General features: G+C 26.8%; 1 protein-coding gene across 2 annotated transcripts; it reads left to right on the plus strand.

The window, feature by feature from the left end:
* The first annotated feature begins 16,851 nt into the window (after positions 1 to 16,851).
* On the plus strand, positions 16,852 to 19,422 carry LOC136075248 (uncharacterized). Of its 2 annotated transcripts, XM_065787792.1 has the most exons (4): positions 16,852 to 16,988; positions 17,102 to 17,330; positions 17,752 to 17,831; positions 18,338 to 19,422. In XM_065787792.1, exons 2-4 carry the CDS (start codon positions 17,216 to 17,218, stop codon positions 19,214 to 19,216), a joined length of 1,074 nt encoding a protein of 357 aa, XP_065643864.1. In that variant the 5' UTR covers positions 16,852 to 16,988; positions 17,102 to 17,215; the 3' UTR covers positions 19,217 to 19,422. The 2 variants fall into 2 exon arrangements, with proteins under 2 accessions (XP_065643864.1, XP_065643865.1); XM_065787793.1 differs by lacking the exons at positions 16,852 to 16,988; positions 17,102 to 17,330 and adding an exon at positions 17,357 to 17,664.
* Positions 19,423 to 22,035: the final 2,613 nt, after the last annotated feature.

The raw sequence follows: 22,035 nt of genomic DNA on the forward strand, positions 1-22,035 counted from the left end.
CTTTAAAGCAGTAGTAACTACTGCTTTAACAGTGTTACTACTGCTTTAACAGTGTGAAAAAAACCTTAAGGTTCTTTTCACACTGTTACTACTGCTTTAAAGTAATTTTTTTATCTTTTTTTAAGTAATCTTTTTTTCAGATAAAAAATACGTTTTTTCGATAAAATAAAACTTCACATGGTCTTTTGATCTCATTTAAGGCCTTATATGAGATCAAAAGACCATGTGAAGTTTTAGTTTATCGAAAAAACGTATTTTTTATCTGAAAAAAAGATTCCCTCGTTCGTCAAGTTTTGCAAGTTTTAATTTTAAAAACGATTTTTTTGGGTTATAGCAAAGGATTTCTTCGCTTTTTATTTATAATTTATTCCTTCGCTTTTTACGGAAAAAACTTGATTTCTTCCTCTGTTTAAAAATAAAAAATCGAAATAATATTTAATATTGGATTGGATAAAATTTCAAGGGGGGCAAACGAATTTTCAAGGAGGGAAAGAGTTATCTCAAGGAGGGTAGCCTTCCCTTGTTGCACCTCATACTCTACGTCAATGCTTGGTTGGATCACTGAAGCTGTGACACAAATGCTAAAAAAAAGATTTTTAAACAATAATTGTGATTGGCATTTTGATGGGACATAAGAATTTCATTGTGACATTTTTTACAATGAAGAGAAATGCCACTTATTACCTATTCGCACTTGGACGTATATTCTCCAATTATTATTCGTTGTATTCTATTAGCTAGTGATACCAGTGATCTAGTTTATTAACTGACCTCAAACCCCAGTGATCTAGTTAAAGAGCTGGCCACAAACGCAAGAATCTTATAAAGTAGTCGTTAAGTGACTTGTGTTGAATGCTTTGGCAAAGTCGATAAAATTATATAAACCAGGTGTCCCAGCAAACTGCTTTTTTTAAAGTGTTGCGAGATTCAATCAGGTTTATAAAGCAACCTTAGTGATGAATAAATCCATGTTGAGACTTTGATATTATATTATGCACAGTTGTGTGAGTACAAAAAAAATCTTTGAACAATCTACCGCAACCTTGCATGCATACTTCTTGCAAATTTTCTATCATTTCAATGACATTGATTGACGAAATTAACTCATCACTTGGAATTGAAAAGAAACATATTGGGGCATTTTGTTTTTGATTTTAGTTTGCCAATGATAAGTGGTAAAGACAGTTTTTTAAATTATTGGTTTATGCATAATGTCGTTACAAATAGTACACATACAAAGATGCACACAAGGGTGTGGTTAATAACTTGTAGTTTAAGATTAAATGTTGTTTGAGATAAGAGCTTGAATTGTATGTTATTTATTGTGTGTCTAGCCCAAATATTTTTACTATAAGTAATACTTAAAGGTCTTTTGCTTATCATTTTCTTTTCTTTTTTTCCTTTCTTTATTTGCTTTAAAGCTAACACATTCAGTTAGACTGCAATTGTCAGACCAAGGTCTTAACCAAGGTCTTTTTGTTTGAAATATTGAAAAGCACCTATAAAACATTATTTATAGGATGCATATTTGGGTGGTCCTTATCGGATAAAAAAAGCAGATTTTTTTTCTAATAAGATGTTTTGTTAAAAGAACAATATCATCACCTAGACTTTTTTCACATTTCTGCATAACTTTCTTAGCTTTGCTTCATGAGTGTTTTTTTATTGCTAAAATATAAAATTTTATTATTATAAACGTAAAACTTTTTTTTTAAATATATAAAGCTTTAAGGCATAACAATTTTAAAAAACGCCTAATTAATCTGTTTTAATAGTATGGATGAAATAAAATCAATTCCGTGTATTTTATCACATAAAAAGTAATAAATATAAATGTTTCAAATAAAATGTTTTCCTAGGCCACACTTTTATCAATTTATAAACCAGATCTCAATTTATAGTCAGTATTAGTAAATAATATACATATATATATATATATATATATATATATATATATATATATATATATATATATATATATATATATATATATATATATATATATACATAATATATGTATATATATATATATATATATATATATATATATATATATATATATATATACATATATTATTTATATATCATATTTATAAATTTTATTTATAAAGATACAATGTCTTTATAGCAAAGATATTACCTATTTAATTAGGTTTAGGTAAAAGACCATTACAAATAAAAATCCAAATTATGTTGCTGTTATTGCTAAAGTTACACCACCATGATCGAAAGGAAGTTATCAGAATCAGAATATAGAAAACGGAAGGCAGAAAAAGAAATCCAAAAAACAAAAAAGTTTATGAATATAAATATATATATTACAAAGAAAAAAGAAGATCTGAATGTAGCACCTACGTCTATAGATGTCCTCTAGAATTTGTAACGCAAGTTACAAATCCTAACGCTGCAACTTTGTAACGTTAACGTTTTCTAGAATTTGTATTTGTTGTACGCCACTAATGGAGTTATTATGAGTAGATATTAGAATTTTAGCACAAATTTTCTCTTCAAAAATTTATACACAATATCTTCAACAGCTATTTGATCTGAGACATTTGTTTGTATATAATATAAAGCAGTAGATAAGATAGCTGTTGAAGATATCGTGGACGAAGTTTCCCGAAGCAAGGATACAATTTTTGCCACAATTTATCTATTCATGATGGATTTATAGGCAATGTACAACAAATACAAACTCTAGAGGATGTTAGCACTGTTGTCCTGAATATATCGAATCCAGCCAGTTAGCTGATTAGCAATTGGCTATAAAGAGTGACGTTTCTAATCACTATTAAGGAATATATATATATATATATATATATATATATATATATATATATATATATATATATATATATATATATATATATATATATATATATATATATATATATATATATATATATATATATATATACTAATTTAAAACATCAGATAATGCGAATTCTCTCAATACTAAATAATTTATTTGAAATTTTCGCCGGATTATAGGCACCGGCATCATCAGCATATAATATAATTACAAAAATGGTGACCGTTAAATAACAACAAAAATTTTTAAATTTTGACGTCACCTTTATACTGGTTTCTTTTTATAAAAAACTTTAAAATGGTTTCTTTTTTTAAAAAGAAACCATTATAAAGGTGACGTCAAAATTTAAAAATTTTTGTTGTTATTTAACGGTTAAATTGTTATTAAAATAAAAATGTTATTTAAATTAAAAAAAAATTTTTGGACTTCATTTTTTTTAACATATTGTCCATTGTCCAAATTCATACCACCGTACATCGGAGAACATGAGGTTTTTGTATCTCCATGGCTTCACGGAGTTTTCTTTCAAATTTTTTATCTTCAACTTTAAATATTTCTGCTTTATTCCATTCAATGTCCTCATTGCAATAAACTTTATGCAAAGTTAATGCAGACTGGTTTAACTTGCCTTCAGTCAAAAAATTTTGGTGTTGCTGAACCCTTGTTCGTATTTGAAGTTTTGATTCACCGACATACCCTTTGGAGCATTTGCACTTAATTAAATAGGTTCCTGGTTGGCTGTTGCGTGGTAATTTTGATTTATTTTTAGACGTTAATAGCGTTTTTAGGTTAGCATTTGATTTAAAAACAGTTTTGTAACCAGCTTTTCTGAATATTTTTCTAAGTCTGGGAGATATTATTGGTATCCATGTTAAAGAGATTGTTGAAGAGTTTGACAGAATTTTATTTTTATCTACTAAACGTTTTTTTCGAACCTGATAAGAAATATCTTTGAGCGTTTTTTCATTGTACCCATTTTCAGTAAACACTTGAATTAAAAAATTTATCTCATCTTTTAAATAATTTTCGGTGCCTACTGAGTATTCTCAGCGTATGTATCCGTTGAATACTGCTTTTAAAATTTTAGAATCGTGATTAGAATGAGGTTTGATTTTGGATGATTTGGATGATTTATTTTCCTTGTATATTATTAATAACAGTTAAATGCAGAAAGTTAAGTATCTTATTTTTGTTTTCAACTTCGATAGTACATTTAAAAAAAGGATGTTGTCTGTTAAGGGTTGTTTGGAACTGTTCCGCTTGCTTTAAGTTAGAAAACCTAGCGTGGCTATCATCTACATATCTATGAAAGGATTTAATATCAATTGTCTATTATTATTATTTAATATCAAGGAATCATTGTCATTGCCATTTTAATTGCCTTTTCCTCATGGTATTGTAAAAAAGATTCAGTCAAAACAATCATAAAAGACTATCCAATTGGTCCTGAATTCTCTAACTCGTGAGTCTCGCCGTTCCACAAGAAATAATAACGAAACAAGCAAAGTTCAATTAGTTGTTTTGTTTCAGTTAAAGTAAGTTTAGCTGAGTTTTTGTAAGAAACGCTTTTTTTGATCCAAAAGTATTAAAGTTGCTTCTTTTAATGGTATTGATGGGTATAAGTTCACAATATCAAAGGATACCTGTAATTCATATTTGTCAATTAACAACAACTTTTTTCATCTAGAAAAACGTTACTTTTTGTTAAGCTTTGAAAGAAAAGACTTTATTTTAACAGCATAACTGAGAGTAGGATCAGTACTAATAATTTTTGTTGGGCCAATCTGTTGTACAAGACGATAACACTTATATATATATATATATATATATATATATATATATATATATAGATCTATAGTTTGTTGGCTTTGGGAAGAGCGGAAGGAAAAAAGTGATTCTTACGCCAACATATACGTCACTTTTAATTACTTTTAACTTTCGTCCAACATTTCCGTGTTGGACGAAAGTAAAAACCATTAATTTAATTACAAATTAATCGTTTTTTAAAAAAACCACAAAAACGCAAATTTAATTGACCAGAATGTTTTAAAAACATTGTGAATGTTTTTAACAATATAAACAATGTTTTTATTTTATTTTTTTTAATAAAATGTTTTTATTTTTATTTTTTTTAATAAAATGTTTTTATTTTTATTTTTTTTACTGAAAATCATGCGCGGAGTGTTGCTACATCGACTATCTTATAGCCTGACTCGCAAGGGAGTGCTGCTACATCGACTGACAAATAGCCTGACTCGCAAGGGAGTGCTGCTACATCGACTGACAAATAGCCTGACTCGCAAGGGAGTGCTGCTACATCGACTGACAAATAGCCTGACCCGCAAGGGAGTGCTGCTACATCGACTGAGGGTTTGGTTAGGGCAGGCAGTCTATCATTATTAAAAAAAAAAAATTCCGGGCTTGCATTTTAATTTTACTTTTTGTCAACAAAATATCGAAAAAACTTTCGGACAACATCTAAGGGTTGTATATATATATATATATATATATATATATATATATATATATATATATATATATATATATAATATATATATATATATATATAATATATATATATATATATATATATATAAATATATATATATATACATACATACATACATATATCTTATATAAGCCTTAAGAAGATAACCACCTATGGCCGAATAGATAGTTATCTCCACCTACTCAGGAATAGGTAGTTATCTTAATAAAAAGAAAAACTTAAAAATATTTGATTTTTTAAGTTTTTCTATTTCTTAGGGGCCTTGCAGCATAGTTAAAAAATTCTGAATACCTTTAGTTTCAGCTTTAGTTTCAGGTTGAGTTCCATTAGGATAATAGTTTTTAAAACTGATTTTGAAGGTAACAGAACAAACCTTTGCGAAAAAGTCTACCAAAATATATTTAGTTAAGATTTTGGGAGCGTGTTGTTTTTATAACTAAATATAAAAATAAGAATTTGATATAGGTTTAGTTTTTCCAAGTTTAAAATCCTCATGTTTCAATTTTATTTGGATCTTTTACTTGTTCCATTAATTACGCAACACTATATTTAATTAATAAGCCAAACGAAAAAGATCACTAGTAGATTCCAGTACTGTAATATTCCCTGGCAGAGTTTTTAATTAAACTGAAAATCAAAATAACGTTATTGGTTCAACAGAATTGCCTCGCAAAAAGGAAATAATCTTCAACCTTTATTTAAGTACGTTTAATGAATTAGATTAGATTTGAACTCCGCAAAAGCATACACATCTTTTTGTGAAACATGCAAACACAAACGTTATAAGAATCTAAGGCCACACAATGAACATAAGTTGTTTTTAAATTATAAAACTTTCAGAGGACTATTTTAATATCCCAATATAATCTTCTCAAAACCTTCTTTAAGTATATACGGATTTGAACACGGAATTTTTTTTCTTAACTCGGAGGGAAGTTCTTACTTTGTTGTTATAAATTTTAATAACCGCAAAGTGGTTCTGAGATTATTTGTTGATTAAGCCCCGGTGTAATTTAATTGTTAATTTTTATTCAGCAAACAACACAAAACTTTTTTTTTTTTTTTGTAGAGGATTTTTGGAAGGAGAATAATTTAAATAAACTTTCTTTTCATATATAAATTTTAATTTATAAAACAGATCTTTTCTTTGATTAAATCTAATTGTTTTGGTAAACATTAAACATACTAACAAAACTTATATCAAAATACTAACAAAACATCTCTCATAATTATTTTTATTAATTTTATTGAGAATAATTGAGTGCGTGTGTCATCATGGCCGAAAACATTTAATTTGTAATAAAAGTAGTTTTTCTCAGTTTTCAATGATAGAAATACTTAAAAACGAAAGCAGTTAGCTTTAAAAAACGTAATAATGAATAAGTATTTAAAGATAAGTTATTTGGGCATCACAAACAAACTAAGCCGTCCTGTGTGTGTTCCTAGATAAGTTTTCTTTCATGGTGGTCTGTGAAAAGATCATGAAGCATTTAAATGACTTGGTAAAAAAAAAGTTTTATCGGCTTTATTTATAAAAATCATATAAAATGTACATTTTATTTGATTTTTATAAATAAAGCCGATAAAGCTTTTTTTTTTACTAAGTCGTTTAAATGTTCCATGAAGACCTACCGATCTTTTCACAAACCACCGTAAAAGAAAACTTATCTAGGAATTTCACGTCGTTTCCTCAATAAGGTCGCAAATATGGTCAGAGCAGGAATCAAATTTCGGACCTCAAGGACCTCTTGATTTTAAGGCTCTAACCACTAAAAACATTGTTTTTTTTTATCGAAATATATGACTTATTATAAATAAGATCATAAAATTTAAACAATTTTGATTGTTCTGAATGGCGTTAGTTGAGAAAGTTTGGTTGAGTATATTGGATGTTTTAAGACCCATAACCGGCCCTCTTTGGTTAACGCTAAATACTTGATACTATGTCTTTAGAAAATTTTTTTAATAAATGTTTTTAATTTAATGCTTTAAAACTATTAAAAATAAATTAAAAGATTTCATTTTGTCTATTGAAAATATCTATGAATTCTTTTAATTAATTTATCTTGTGACAAAATAATGTTTCACTGTTTTGAGTCACGAATGTTCAAACTTTATTTTATACTTGAGTACAATTTATGTTCATATATTTAAGTGCGATGTTTTTATGTTATTTTTACTCTTGTAAAAGGCTTCTAACGATAAAATCATTGATAAGATCTTCTTTTAAAAGCTCTGTTTGTATTTGTAAAATATGTAATATATATATATATATATATATATATATATATATATATATATATATATATATATATATATATATATATATATATTACGTCAAATGTAAACAAAACATATTTAAAAAAATTAAAAGAATGTCCAAAACTACTAAGCACTGTACGTTTTTTAAACTGGAGTGTTCAGGGTGCTTGCATCCAGTGGCGTGGCTAGCACAAAAAAAAGTTTATGAGGGCAAAATCTTAAAAACCTTGCATTATTAAAGAGGTGGTACCATCTTTTAATTTGGCGCAGCTTGGATATCTGCCACCAGGGACAAACTGTCCCTCTCGCCCCCTCCTCCGCCTCCCGGTTGCCCTGGCTAAAGGGTACCCTAAATAACCAATGTACTGCCTGTATCTGCAAAAAAATTTAAAACATAGTTGTTAATATAAACTTTATTTAAAAATTTTTAAAAATAGGTTATGTTTTTTTGTTCATTAAATGTTGATCTCGGTATACTGTGCATTGTTAAGTAACTAAGTGGCATACTATGCAGCGGTTAAATATACATGTTAATGTAACCAAATTTATTATTTTAATTTCTTCGATGATAATGATAAAATTGTTTTTAAATATAGTATAATTATTTTGATAAAATATTGTATAACCGCAAATATCAGTTTGTTGCAAAAAGCTTAAAAGCTTCAAACATTTTATTGATTTTAATAAAAACCTGTTTTTATTAAAATCGCCAAAAAAATAAAAAAATAAAAAAAAATATAAACAGTTTTTCGAACTATTATTTTAAAGTTGTTTTTTGTCAATTTGAATTTAAGCACTTTGTTAAAACACATCAACTAATTAAAACTTCTTATATAAAATGCTATCAAGGAAGGACTTACATTTGTTTCAATGTTTCCCAATTAGGTTTAAAAAACGTTGTTTTTTATCGGAATTATGTCATAACAGAAGTTTACAACGTCATTCACAAAATTCAAAAACAATATTCGACTAAAATATGTTTAGGTGCGAGAATTTTTAAAAATAAAGTTTAATTACTTTAAGATCAGTTAAATAAGCAATTATTCAATTTTGTTAATGACTTTTTTTGTGTCTGTTTGACGAACTGTGATCAATGACAAAAGAAGTTTACGTAATAGGAGGACTTGTTTGTGTCATTATAATATTTTCCTTTATGTGGATGATAGGTCCTTATTTATCGTGTTGTTGCGCATGTTCATGTAAACCTAAAGATGGAGAATTAATTTTATTAGAAGAAACGGGAGAAGTAGGAACAACTTATCGTTCATTTAACTGTGGTTGTTGCTATTTTGTTCATACAAAAATAGTTAACGAAAGAAAGTTGGTATGGGTTCATGAAATTTTAAAATCTAACAAAAACTGTTCTTCAAACGATATGTGCGTCATTTGTTTAGAAGATTTAGGTAACAACGTAACGGTGTTAAAATGCAAGCACGGCTTCCACGATAAGTGTATACGAAAGTGGTTGTTTGAAAGAGAATCAAATTGTTGTCCTTGTCCTCTATGCCATAAAAATATATCATCTCAGAAAATACACCTAGGAATTTTATCTAAAGATCCAAATTATCCAATAATGCTGCAACGAAATATTGTAATGTCATAGTGTTTCCCAAAATAGTAAATACGTATAGAAATTACATAGTAATTATGCATCTATTGAACTTTTTGCATCAATTGAATTTTATGCATCTATTGAACTTTATGCATTTAAATAAAACTATAGTTACCATCATAGTTGATATATTTGTTTATTGAAGCATGAACAGCAGCTTATTAATTTTAATTTATTTGAATCTTAATACTCGATAATATTTTTAAATTTATACAAAAGAATGTAAATATTATAAATATCTTTTAGATTTTTTTAATTATTTATATCTTTTGTTACGTATTTATTATTAATTTGTTTATGTTACAACCGTTTCAACATTATTATTAACAGATATTGCTAATCTAGTATGAGTTTATTCTTCCTTCTTGCTTTTATCTTATAATTTTCTTTTTTTCCATAAAAATCTGATGTTACTTTGTAAATAGACGAGAATTATTAAATAATTTCGTAGATTATTAATTAATTATTATTTAACAGTTTACGAACTTAACGTAATAAGGTATACAACATAAATTGAAGACTTTTTATGTTATACTTCATTAACTAACTATATTACGAACAAAATGACTAGTAAACTTATAAATATAATAAACAATATATATATATGTATATATATATATATATATATATATATATATATATATATATATATATATATATATATATATATATATATATATATATATATATATATATATATATATATATATATATATATATATATATATATATATATATAGTATATATATATATATATATATATATATATATATATATATATATATATATATATATATTCAGTCGCGAGCAGTGAATTGTACACAGCAGCAATTTTGGTTACTTTTTATCTTTTCGTATCGTAATTCAATGGTTACATATTCTGTATTTTTTATTTCATAACTAATCCATAAAAAATGTTTAAATCATTGTTTTTATGTGTCCGTAAAGATTGATTGATTATACCATGTTACTACAGAGGTAGCCAGTTTTTTATTTATTTATTAAAAGTTAGCATAAGTTAATAAAAAAACATTTATTTCAAATTTTTTTGAATTTGCCTTTTTAAGTGCGGGATTTTTAGGGGGAAAAAAAACCAAGGTATTCACGAAATCCTAATATTACATACGGTAATTTCCGAATTTCCTAATTTTTTTTTACACATTATCAAATAAATGATAAATTTTGTAAATTAAAAACCAAGAAAAGAAAAAAAAATGTTTATCATTGATTTTGTGTGTCCATAAAGATTGATTGATTAGACCATGTTACTACAGAGGTAGCCAGTTTTTTATTTATTATAAATTTTCTACAATAAATAGACTTTTTAAAAATGAAATAATATTCTGGCTACCTCTGTAGTAACATAGTATAATATTAATTTGTTGTAGTGGGTTTTATTAAAACCGGTTAGTTAATAAGTATAAAAAACAACACTAGATGCGAAGCGGTACATTTGTTATACAGAAGTTATAACTTCTAAATAAAGCGTGGTTTAATGTTTTAAAATGGTTACTTTTAATCTCAGTGAACTTATATTTGTTGATTTTCCTCCAAGGCATATTTTCACAAGGCATATTTTCACAAATAAAAATGTATTTGCATATGCTTTATTTTTGCAGTCCACGTTTTTATCATTTTATGCTGGTTACACAGTGAGTTTTAACATTTTCGAAAGTCTGCCTTTTCATTTACTAAAAGTTTGTGGAAAAAGAAAAAAGTTGTTTCTAACTAAATATAAAACATCAAAAATCAACAATGTAAATATCTCTTGGGAGTATAATATGTTTTATATATTAAGTTGTTATTATTATTGTTAAATAAGCAATAAATATTAAATTATTACATATATATATATATATATATATATATATATATATATATATATATATATATATATATGTATATATATATATATATATATATATATATATATATATATATATATATATATATATATATATATGCATTATATATATATGTAGGTACGTCGAAATCGCGATTTACGGAACCGATTTTTATGCTAAAATTGTGGGTCCCGTTTTTTAGGCAGCGTGAGGCAGACGTAGTTTTGTGGAGTTTCTTTCTAGAAACATATATACACATAGATACTTTTTGGAAAGAAGAAAAGATAATCTTGATTTTTTTAAAGACTTTTATGCATGGTTATTAAACTTTTTTATGGGATATTTTGCTCCTGAATATTAGGTTGGTGTTCTCTCATGAATTTGCGGTCGAAGAAATGTAGAAACCGCTTTTTATTTATTAAAATAGTTTGTTTCATGCATTTTTTATGCACATGCCAAATTGCAATGAAAACTAATGATAAATATTAATTAGCGTTTTACGAAGTATACCAATTTTTTCAGGTAGCCCTAGGCAAACGGTTTTTCTTTTTAGAAACATATACAAACTTTTACAACTTTTTAAAAGAAGAAAGGTTAGACTTGATTTTTATATAACTATTGTGTATCGCTATCATACTTTTTTATGGAGTATTTTGCTGAGAATTTTGCATGAAAATTTGGTTGATGTTGTCACATGGATTTGAAGTCGAAGAAATGAAGAGTCCGCTTTTTTTATTATTAAAATAGTTTGGTTCATGCATTTTCTATGAACATGCCAAATTTCAACGAAAAATAGTTATAAGCAAAGTCTAATTAGTGTTGGACTTTAGGTACATAATTTCGGTTTTTCTGTTGTTTTTTTTTTTTTTCGGGTAAGCAAAATCCGGGTGGGGCCGAATTTTGGATAAGGGGGCGATTCAAATAAAAATCTTATTTTGAATTATTTTTATTTATATTATTAAATTTAATTTAATATGGACAAGCTTGATAAAACTGTTCTAGATGCACTAACAGATAGTAACTTCAATTTTTTTTATTCATAATAATAGTATTAATAACTATTTTCAAATCCAAAAAATAATGATTAATGTAAAACCTTCATTGATTTTTATGTAACATATAAAAAAAGATTGTTTCACATTAAAACTGTTGGTATTTAATAGCAACAGTTTTAACATTTTAAAACACTAATATTTAATATTTTAAAAACACTAACAAGTTTTTTGATAAGGTTAAACTAATGAAGTGTGTAATATACTTATTTATATGTGGTTTATTATAGCCTATTTAACTATTGAATTGATTGTTAACTGTTAGTATCAGTTGACAATTTTATTAAGACATCACATATAAATGGTTCAAATCAATGGTTCAAATCAAACAAACTATCTTTGAACATCAATAAATCCAAATACACTTTGTTCCATCGTCTTCATAAAAAACAAGATATTCCATTAAAACTTCCTGATCTTTTTATTGATAACGCATTATTAAAAAGAGAGCAATCAATAAAATTTTTAGGTGTGGTTCTGGATGAAAATTTAACCTGGAGGGACCACATAGGTCTAATTGAAAATAAAATATCAAAAAATATAGGTGTTTTGTATAAAGCCAAGCAGTTTTTAAATCTATCTTGTTTAAAAAACTTATATTTTTCTTTAATTCATTGCTACTTAAATTATGCAAACGTTGCTTGGTGCAGCACAAACGCAACAAAAGTAAAAAAACTGTTTAGTAAACAAAAACAGGCTATAAGGATAATTACAAACGTAGACCGTTTCTCTCACATTCAAACATTATTTAATAAACTTAATATTCTAAATGTATATAAACTAAACCTTTACCATATACTTATCTTCATGTTTAAACTTGATAAAAAAATATCACCAATGTTATTTAATTCACTTTTTGAAAAAATAAACCACATATACCCTACCAGATTTTCAAAAAACAATTACATTCAATCCAAAACACATTATTCAGCAACCAAATTCTCAATTGCTAACCGAGGTCCTAAGCTGTGGAATACAATATTAAATAATGAGCTGAAATCTAATTATTCTTTAAACCAGTTTAAAACAAAACTTAAGCAATTACTGATGATACATGAAAATGAATTAAAGTTCTTCTAAAAAGCTTTTTAAACTAGCAAACAAAAACAAAAATTAACCTACTAGTTACTCTTTAATATTATATTTAATATTCTAAACAATAGTCTGCTATTGTAAATGTATTTCTTATCTTATAAGTTTTGAATTTACAAACGGTTTTTTTAAGTTTTATTATTTGAAATACTAATTACTAAAAATATTGTAAAATTTTATAATTTCAATTTTTATTAAAAAAAGTTATTGTAAACTCTTTTTGTAATATTAATACTTATATATCATCTTATTTTACTAATCAGTTCTTAAATATAAATACTCTTTGAATTACTAAATATTTTAAACGTTATATATTTTATTTTTTGCATTTTGTTAAAACATTTTATTTGATGAATATGCATTTTTTTGGGGGGGGGGGCTTAATGATAAGATAAATTTTGTCTTCTTCAAGCCCCAGTCATGTAAATATTTGTTTTTATAAATTACGAGTGTAAATTATTTTCAATCGGCAAATACAATACTAAAAAAAAAAAAAAAAAAAAAAAATAAGTATATTGCATACTTCATTAGTTTAACCTCAACAAAAACTTCTAAGTGTTTTTAAAATATAACAAAATCATTATTATTGTCTTTTATCATATTTGGATTATATCCTTCTTTATCTGTGGATTAGTGTTTAAGTCATTGTACAAGCATGTCTAATATTTATTTCTTGTTTAGATCCTACCCGGCTTTTTGTAGATTTTTTAAGATCTCGTAAGTATAAATCACATAAGTTTTGGGTTTATTCATTAAAAAAACATTTACATATTCACAATTAAACATTTACATATTCACAAAGAGAAAATAGTATACAATAAGTAAATGTTTATAATTATTTATAATATCTTCCTATATATAGAAACACTTAAAAAATTTAAGTTAATGTTTTTTACTTATTGTATACTATCTTTATCTGTGTTTAGTGTTTACATAAGTTTGTAACCATTCCTAATGTTAGGTTATTGCTTATAAATATATTATCTTTATATTTTAATAGTTTATATCATTGTTTATTTTCATTTTGTTAGTATAGTTGTTGCACCTTAAGTAGGTACTTCGATTGAAGCTTCTTGTTTCCGCGTTTTTAAAACGATTTTAGATCGTTTTTTTTTTGCGAGCGGTAAAGTGATTTTTTTAGTAGTTGTCAACAATTCCATTATATTTAATATATTTTGCAAAACAAGACTTCTCCAGAACAATTATTGTAAGCGTAGGAGAATACTGAATGAAGCTGCAGTTTCTATTTTTCTCCAAGTTTCTTGATTCACAAGTTAACTTTGTTATAAGAAATCTGCGTTTTTTTATAGGTAAGTTTAAAATGTTATATCTTTTTAATTAGTTCAGGTTTTTCAAAATTGAGAAAAGGTACACATATTAGAGTATATTAGTTCTTATGTGGTTCAAAACTGTTCACTATTTCTTTGGTTTTTAAGAGATATGTCAGGTACAGTGAGACGACTATATTTTGAAATTAATTTTTGTTTTGTTTTCATAAACAAAATTGTAGGTCCCGGCTATGACTTTCAAGCCAAGTTTAAAGTATTTGTGCCAATTTCTGTCTATTTCAATTAATTTAATTATTAAGTTCTCATTTAAATAAGAATTCATTCTAATTCAGTATTAAATTATCTCTTTGTGATTTTTTATTTCTTAACTTGCACTTGACAATATTATGGTTTATTATTTTAAATTTTATTATGTACAAACAAATCATTATAATAATTGTATAATTTTATGCACTCTATATTATAGGCCATAATTATACTAATTAATTAAATATTATTTTATATAATGTATAAATAAAAATATAATACTTATTACATGCCAGATAAATATTACTATTGTTGTCAACAATGTTGATACTGTCATTGCTATTATTCAATAATAACAATAATTTATTGTTGTTGTTATACATTATAGTATAATACAAATAGTATTGGCAATGTATAACTTATACATTGCCAATACTATTTTATACTATAAGCAATATTTTACTGTATAAGCAATAATTTTGTAAAGAAAAATTAAATATGTAAAATAGTAGTTTTTTTAAAAAAGGTTTGCAGTTATAACAATTAAAGTTTAATTTTTATAACTGCAAACCTTATTAAAAAAAAGTTTTTTAAAAAAATAGTGTTTAATTATTTTACGAATTAACGCCATATTAGCCTATGTATATGGCGTTTATATTTATATATTATATTAGCCTATTAGGCTATAGTATATATATTAGCCTATTAGGCTATGACGATTATTACAATTATAATTATAGTTAATTTCAAAACAACATATTGTATATGCTGTGTATTTTTAGAATTTCTTAAAAGAACAATACACAAGATTTGCTTGTAAATATGGATACTTTTGGATTAGATAAGACTTTACTTGAGTTTGACAATTATATAAACTCTTTCAAAGCAGACAATATCGTTTTTCCATTTAGAAATGGTTTCGCCATCTACACATATTTATCAGAGAGTAAAAAAATGTTTAACACTGCAAAAAAGCTTCATGAACTCATGAACTCTGAAAATACCCAATGTACAGTCCAAACTGTTATAAACAAGTTAAATAGACTTTACAAAGAAATCCAGGTTCTTTAGAAAAGATTAACAATAAATTGGAATTCTTTAATTAAGGTTTTAGAGGAAAAGTTTATTGTTACTCCAGTTAAGCATAAAATAAGCAATTTTATATTTAAAAATGAGCATGTTTCTGATGCAAAGAAATTAAAGACATCTGAAATAGAAATGCAATGTAAAAAATCTATCAAAATTATTAATCATCTCAGGCAACAGATAAGATTTGATAGAACAAGAACAGATAAGAAGCATGAAAATTTCAAATTAAAACGAAAACTAAATTTAAAAAATTGTATGAAAGAGAAGACTCTAACAGAAAAGATGTTATTAGAAAAAGCAAATACAAATTCATCGCATTGCTTGGTAACCAAACAAAAGCTAAAACAAATGGAGTTAAAAAAAGTTATCAAATGTAAAAATTCTGAAAATGCCTGTTTGCAGATGTATGTTGATGAACTAAAAGGAAAATTAGATTTGGCGCAAAAGAGTTCTCCCACAAAAATTTTAAAAATTAAAACTACTGAATCAAAACACTTTTATTATGATGTAACTTTACGAAAATGTGTGTATATGTGCTTATTAAATCAGGTTCCAATAGAAAATATTGGAATTTTGATTAAATTTATTATCAAGGAATTGACACTTAAATATGTTGTAAACATTCCTGTTCCTTCCACACTTGCGCAGATGGCTTATAAGTTAGGGGTTATTTCTGATATCCAAGTAGCAGAACATATTTATTTTTCTTCTTCAGCTATTGCTACCCTTTCATGGGACTCAACGTCTATTGATGGAGTTCATATAAATGAATGTCATATATCAATTGACAGAAAACAGTTAACTATACAAATAGCAGAATTATCTGGAGGTAAAACAAATAATTATATGGAACATTTAATTAATGCTATTCAAGACTTAGCATCAACATATTCATTATTTAGTGGCATCCAATAACATGTTATCCTTCACAGATTTGTAAATACATTTCACTTAACACTTGCCGACAGAGTATCTGTAAACAATTGTGTTAATAGAGAACTTAGCAAATTTTTTGGGAAGCAACTTTTAGTACTCCATTGCAATGTTTACCCTCTTGAAGGACTTGCAACAAAGGCACGCACATTGCTGCACCAGTATGATAGTAAGATGGGGATTAAAAGTGAAATTTATGGTACAGAGGGTAGAGCTGCGAACCTACTATATGCAGTATCAAAGTTAAGGTATTTAATGTTTTTTAGTTAATTGAGTACTTTAATAATTATAAATTTCTTATAATTTATATTTTTGTAATTGTGATCATTTGTCACAAATAGATACTGGTTTCTTTTTATAGATACAAAATGAAATCTGGCGACCCAGAAGGCTTTGAGACATTTTTTACTAGCATTGGACTGCGTCTTGGTATAGACTCCACATACTTTTCCACCTTGCAGGAACTGTATACTGGATGAGAGATAATTTTATTATTTATTTAAAAAAATATTGCAAAGCCAAACAACTTAGACTTGCTCTTCTTGCTGATTTTCAAAACCCATGCATTATAATGCAGTTAAGAATATTAGGTAGTTGTTATAGTTTTTTTTTTTTTTTTTTTTTTTTTTTTTTTTTTTTTTTTGTTATTTCACCTCCCCAAGGCCCAAAGGCCACTATAGATGAGGAGGCTACTTAATTGTGGTTATAACCCTCTCTCAACTCTATAACTCCGAAACACGAACCTTGACGAACAAGGCCGCTGCGTGGAGAAACAAGTTGAGCGCGGTACTACCAGGGACGTGGTGGAGATCGAACTCGGAACCTCTCGCTTATGAAGCGAGCGCACTACCACTACACCACTACCGCATACACTACAGTTCATATATACATTTTATCTAGCATTTATTCTGAATATATATTTAGGTATATATTTATTTTTAGTTATGTGATTTAGTTATGTTACATAAATTGAAATAAAAAAAGGTCTTACAGTAAGTCTTATTTTTATAGGTTTATACGGCAAACTAATCACAGGGCCTTGGATGACTCAATTTTATAAAAACATGGATAATCGATCACACATGGAAATGGTAGGAATAAATAATATAAATAGTTTTTCCTTTTGATTAAAATATTCTTTACTTTTTAAGTTTACAATAAATTAAAAGTAGTTATATATATATATAATATGAAATATTTAATGCAATATGAAGTAGTATAAAAGTATGAAATTGTAAATTTCATTATAATGAAATAGTATGAAAAAATATAAAATAGTTCATTATATTGAAACTAAATATAATATTACTATAAATTATATACCTCACTTAATCCAGCACTGATATAATATATTATATTATAGTCCATAATATAATATATTATATCAGTGCTGGATTAAGTGAGGGGGTTTTAGCCCCGGGCTCGCAGTTTTTAGGAGGAACTTTTTGTAATCAATTTTTAGGCTGCGGCACATAAAAAGACCTCCAAAAAAAAATAGCACTGTGCCCTTAAAATTCCTAAAAAGTCCTTCTGTATTATATAATATTAAAAAATATAACTTATAAAATGTTTGTTTAATAATATTTTACAATTACAGATCCCACTCATGAAACTTTGCCTTAGCTGGCTTGAGCTTGTTAGAGATGACCCATTTCAAGTTATTTCATCAAAGGTTGACTGTTTTGGAGCTGAAGTATTATCAAATGATGTTATTCTTGCTTCCCTAAGAAAAAAAAAATTTGACGAGTTATCAATAAATGTTGTAAAATCATTAGCGTCAGGATTTCTTGTTGTGCTCGAGAGACAACTGAAACAGTATTTAACAGGTAATCTAAACAATGCTACTCCTGAAATTTTACAGAGTGCTTCTTCAGCACCAGTGCACAATATGCACAGTGAAAGAGTTTTAGGTATGGTTGATTCTCAGAACAAAAGGGCTCCTAATGCTACAACAGGTTTTTTAGATAGTAAAGTAAAAAGTAAAATTAATAAAACAATGGATTGGCTACTGGAAAAAAGTGAAGTTAAACAGAAAGCAATTATAACGTTTGCTATAAAGCAGGGATCTGTTACCAGGAAGTGTTTATCAACACGAAAAGAAGGCATGAGAGCTGCTGCAAATATGTATCAGCAAGAAACAGCTCAGAAAAGAGACAAACTAGAAAGAAAGAAAATGGAAAGATCGATCAACGCAGACCTTAATGATGGTCTTGAACCTATAGCTTTTTCTGTTCTCTCAGAGAAAATGAAAACATTTGCGTTAGCCGTGCTAAATAAAGACTCTAACATTTTGAGGATGGATATCAACCACATTTGGGAGGTAGATGGAAAGGACATAATTTGTTGTGGTTCCATAATGTCTTTTTATTTTAAAAAAACCTTAGAGTTTGTAAATATTTTGTATGTAGATGATAGTGGTATAACAAACATTTTAATCCGAGGATTTCTTACCGACATTGTTCTTGGAGATTGTTAGTGAGTTTACCAGCTGTCTTATAGCATTTTTATAACATTTTTTAGTATAAAATACTTTTTAGCATTTTTTTTTTTCATAATTTATTGTATATGATCTAGAAAAAAAGTTTCTCAATCTTCTAAAAGGTATCAGTAATGTGATTTTTTTCTGTTTTTTATTTTATTACAAATTTTATGTTATTCATAGAATATTTTGATCATCTTTAAAATATGTTCTTGTTTATTTGTTAAAAATAAGTTATTTTCAATTTTAAGTTTAACGATAATGTGTATTCCATATTATGTTAATGAAAATTGACGGTTAAATGTAGCATATATACGAGGGTGTATGAAGTTTCCACCCCAAACCCCCTCCCTTTAATAATTGACCCCTTCTCTCTAAAATATCGTACCTAGACCACTGACGAAAAAACATATATGTATATATATATATACAAAGTTCAAAAAAGTTAAAGGTTGGGCGGAAACAAAAAATTAAGGGTGGCAGTAAGAATTGGAATTAAAATAGAAAAAATTGACTTTTTATATAGTTGGGGAAGGAGGGCTATCGCTTCTCCCCCCCCCCTCTTTTTTTTTTATTTTCCAGTAAGGGGTCATCCATATATTACGTACGCAAAAATCTCCAAATTTGGATCCCCTCCCTCCCCCGCTGTTGTTATACATTTTTTATACCTCCTCCCCGAATAAAATGTTAATATTGTTTTATAAGCTTTTGTACACACATAGTATAGTACTGTATATGATGGTTTTATTTCAAAAATTAAAATTTCAAAATATTAAAACCACAATTATAACAATGTTTTAAAGTGTGGTTTTAATCTTATTAAATTAGTAGGTTTAATTTCTAGAAATAAGTTAGTATCAATGTTAACTTATTTAAAATTAATTTTGTTATTTTTTCTATTTTTTGCGCTGTTCAACTTCTATGACCTTAGCAGGCCATTAACGTGGGCGTCGATTACTTTTTATTAATTAGCAAGTGAACGTTAATTGCCACCTCAATTTTTTGAGTTTGCGTACGTACATTTGTTGAACATCCCCAACCACCCCGACATACGCACTCATACGTAAATTAAACAACTTAGGACATCTCCCCCCTACTCCTCGCTGCGTACGTAATATATGGATGACCCCTAACTTGTAAAAGGTCATTTTTCAAAAAGATAAAGTTATTCGAAGTAAAATCTTATTCCCAAGGTTGGAATAAACTTTGTAATTGGTGTAGATATCTAGTTAGTATTTGAAATATATGGCATGTTTTAAAAAGGATATTTAGGGCTAGGACGAAACTTTTTCTATTTTAAAATTGCCGTACTACAATTTTTTCCCCGGTATTTACACAAGAGGTATTTTTGGAAAGATAATATCGAGCTCTTTTTGTCTATTTAATTTTTTAAACATAAAATTTGATTTGAAATTTTGATCGAAGTACCTACCTTAAGCAGAACAGCTTTAACGCTTGTTTCATTTGTAACTTCGTCCTCAATTGATAATATTTTAACTAATAATTTTTTAGATACTCATTTCGAATCTGGTATTTTTATTTCAAATTTCTCTAATCATTTTTCTATCTATCACATTGCGCACGCAGTTTCATCTAACGACGGCAATAAAAAAGTATTTGTTACTAAAAGAAACCTTTGTATTAAAAGCCTAGATAAACGTAAAAAGAAGTTGTACTAAGAGCGATGGGAAGATGTTTATTCCTCTGCAGACCTCAATAGCGCGTTTGACAATTTTTTGAATACTTTTCAAAATATTTATGACAATGTCTGCCCAAAATTAACCACCGAAATAAAAAATAAGCAACTTAAAAACCCATGGATGACAATAATTTGATAAAATCATCAAAAAGAAAACAAAAGCTTTATATAAAATTTCTAAAATCTAAAAAGGAAATTGACGAAAATGCGTACAAATCATATAAAAAGTTTTATCAAAATAACTTAAAACAAGCTAAAATAAAGTACTATTCTAACCAGCTGGATGAAAACAAGTTTGATATAAAAAAAACTTGGTCTATTAAAATGAAGTAACTGGAAGAGAGAAAAACAAACTCTCTTGCTTATCAAAAAAAGTAAATATATGATAAGAATTTAACAAATATTTGTTAATGTAGGCGCCTCTTTTGTATCTAATATTGTTCAGTCGACTAAAGTGTTTGATGAATACTTGGGAGAGAAACCCGCGACTAGCATATCTAATGAAAAAATAAGTAAACACGAATTTAACAAAGCACTATTTGAACTAAAGCGTAACAAGTCATGAGGATATGACGACATTACTAGTAATGTAGCTATCTATGTTATGGATAGTATAAGTAAACCATTATTTTATTTAATAGCATTTTCATTTGAGAATAGTATATTTCCTGATAAATTAAAATTAGCCAAAATTCACCCAGTTTTTAAAAATGGTGATTGTTCTTCTGTTTCCAACTACCGTCCTATACCACTACTCCCTGTCTTTTCAAAAATATTTGAAAGGGTAATTTTTAATAGAATTTATGATTACATGACATTAAATACGCTTTTAAACAAAAATCAATTTGGATTTCAGAGATACTGCTCTACTAAACACGCTATTATTGAACTTTCCAATAAAATATCTATGTGCTTTAATAAAAGGGGAACAAGTACTTGGAGTATTTATCGATCTCTCTAAGACATTCGATACTGTTGATCACGGAATTTTGCTTTCAAAGTTAAAGCATTACGGCATTAAAGGCCTATCATATAAGTGAGTTAAAAGTTATCGTTTTAATAGAAAACAGTTTTTGATCTTTGGACCTTTATTATATATAATATACTTTTGAAAAAC

The sequence above is a fragment of the Hydra vulgaris genome, chromosome 01 (assembly GCF_038396675.1).
Source record: "Hydra vulgaris chromosome 01, alternate assembly HydraT2T_AEP".
Classification (NCBI taxonomy): Eukaryota; Metazoa; Cnidaria; class Hydrozoa; order Anthoathecata; family Hydridae; genus Hydra; species Hydra vulgaris.

Excerpts from the sequence above, each read along its gene's own strand:
- LOC136075248 (XM_065787792.1), top strand. The coding sequence starts at position 17,216 with ATGAGAGATAATTTTATTATTTATTTAAAAAAATATTGCAAAGCCAAA. Across the intron at positions 17,331-17,751 it reads AATGCAGTTAAGAATATTAG|GTTTATACGGCAAACTAATC; the intron begins GTAGTTGTTATA and ends TTATTTTTATAG. Across the intron at positions 17,832-18,337 it reads ATCGATCACACATGGAAATG|ATCCCACTCATGAAACTTTG; the intron begins GTAGGAATAAAT and ends TTACAATTACAG.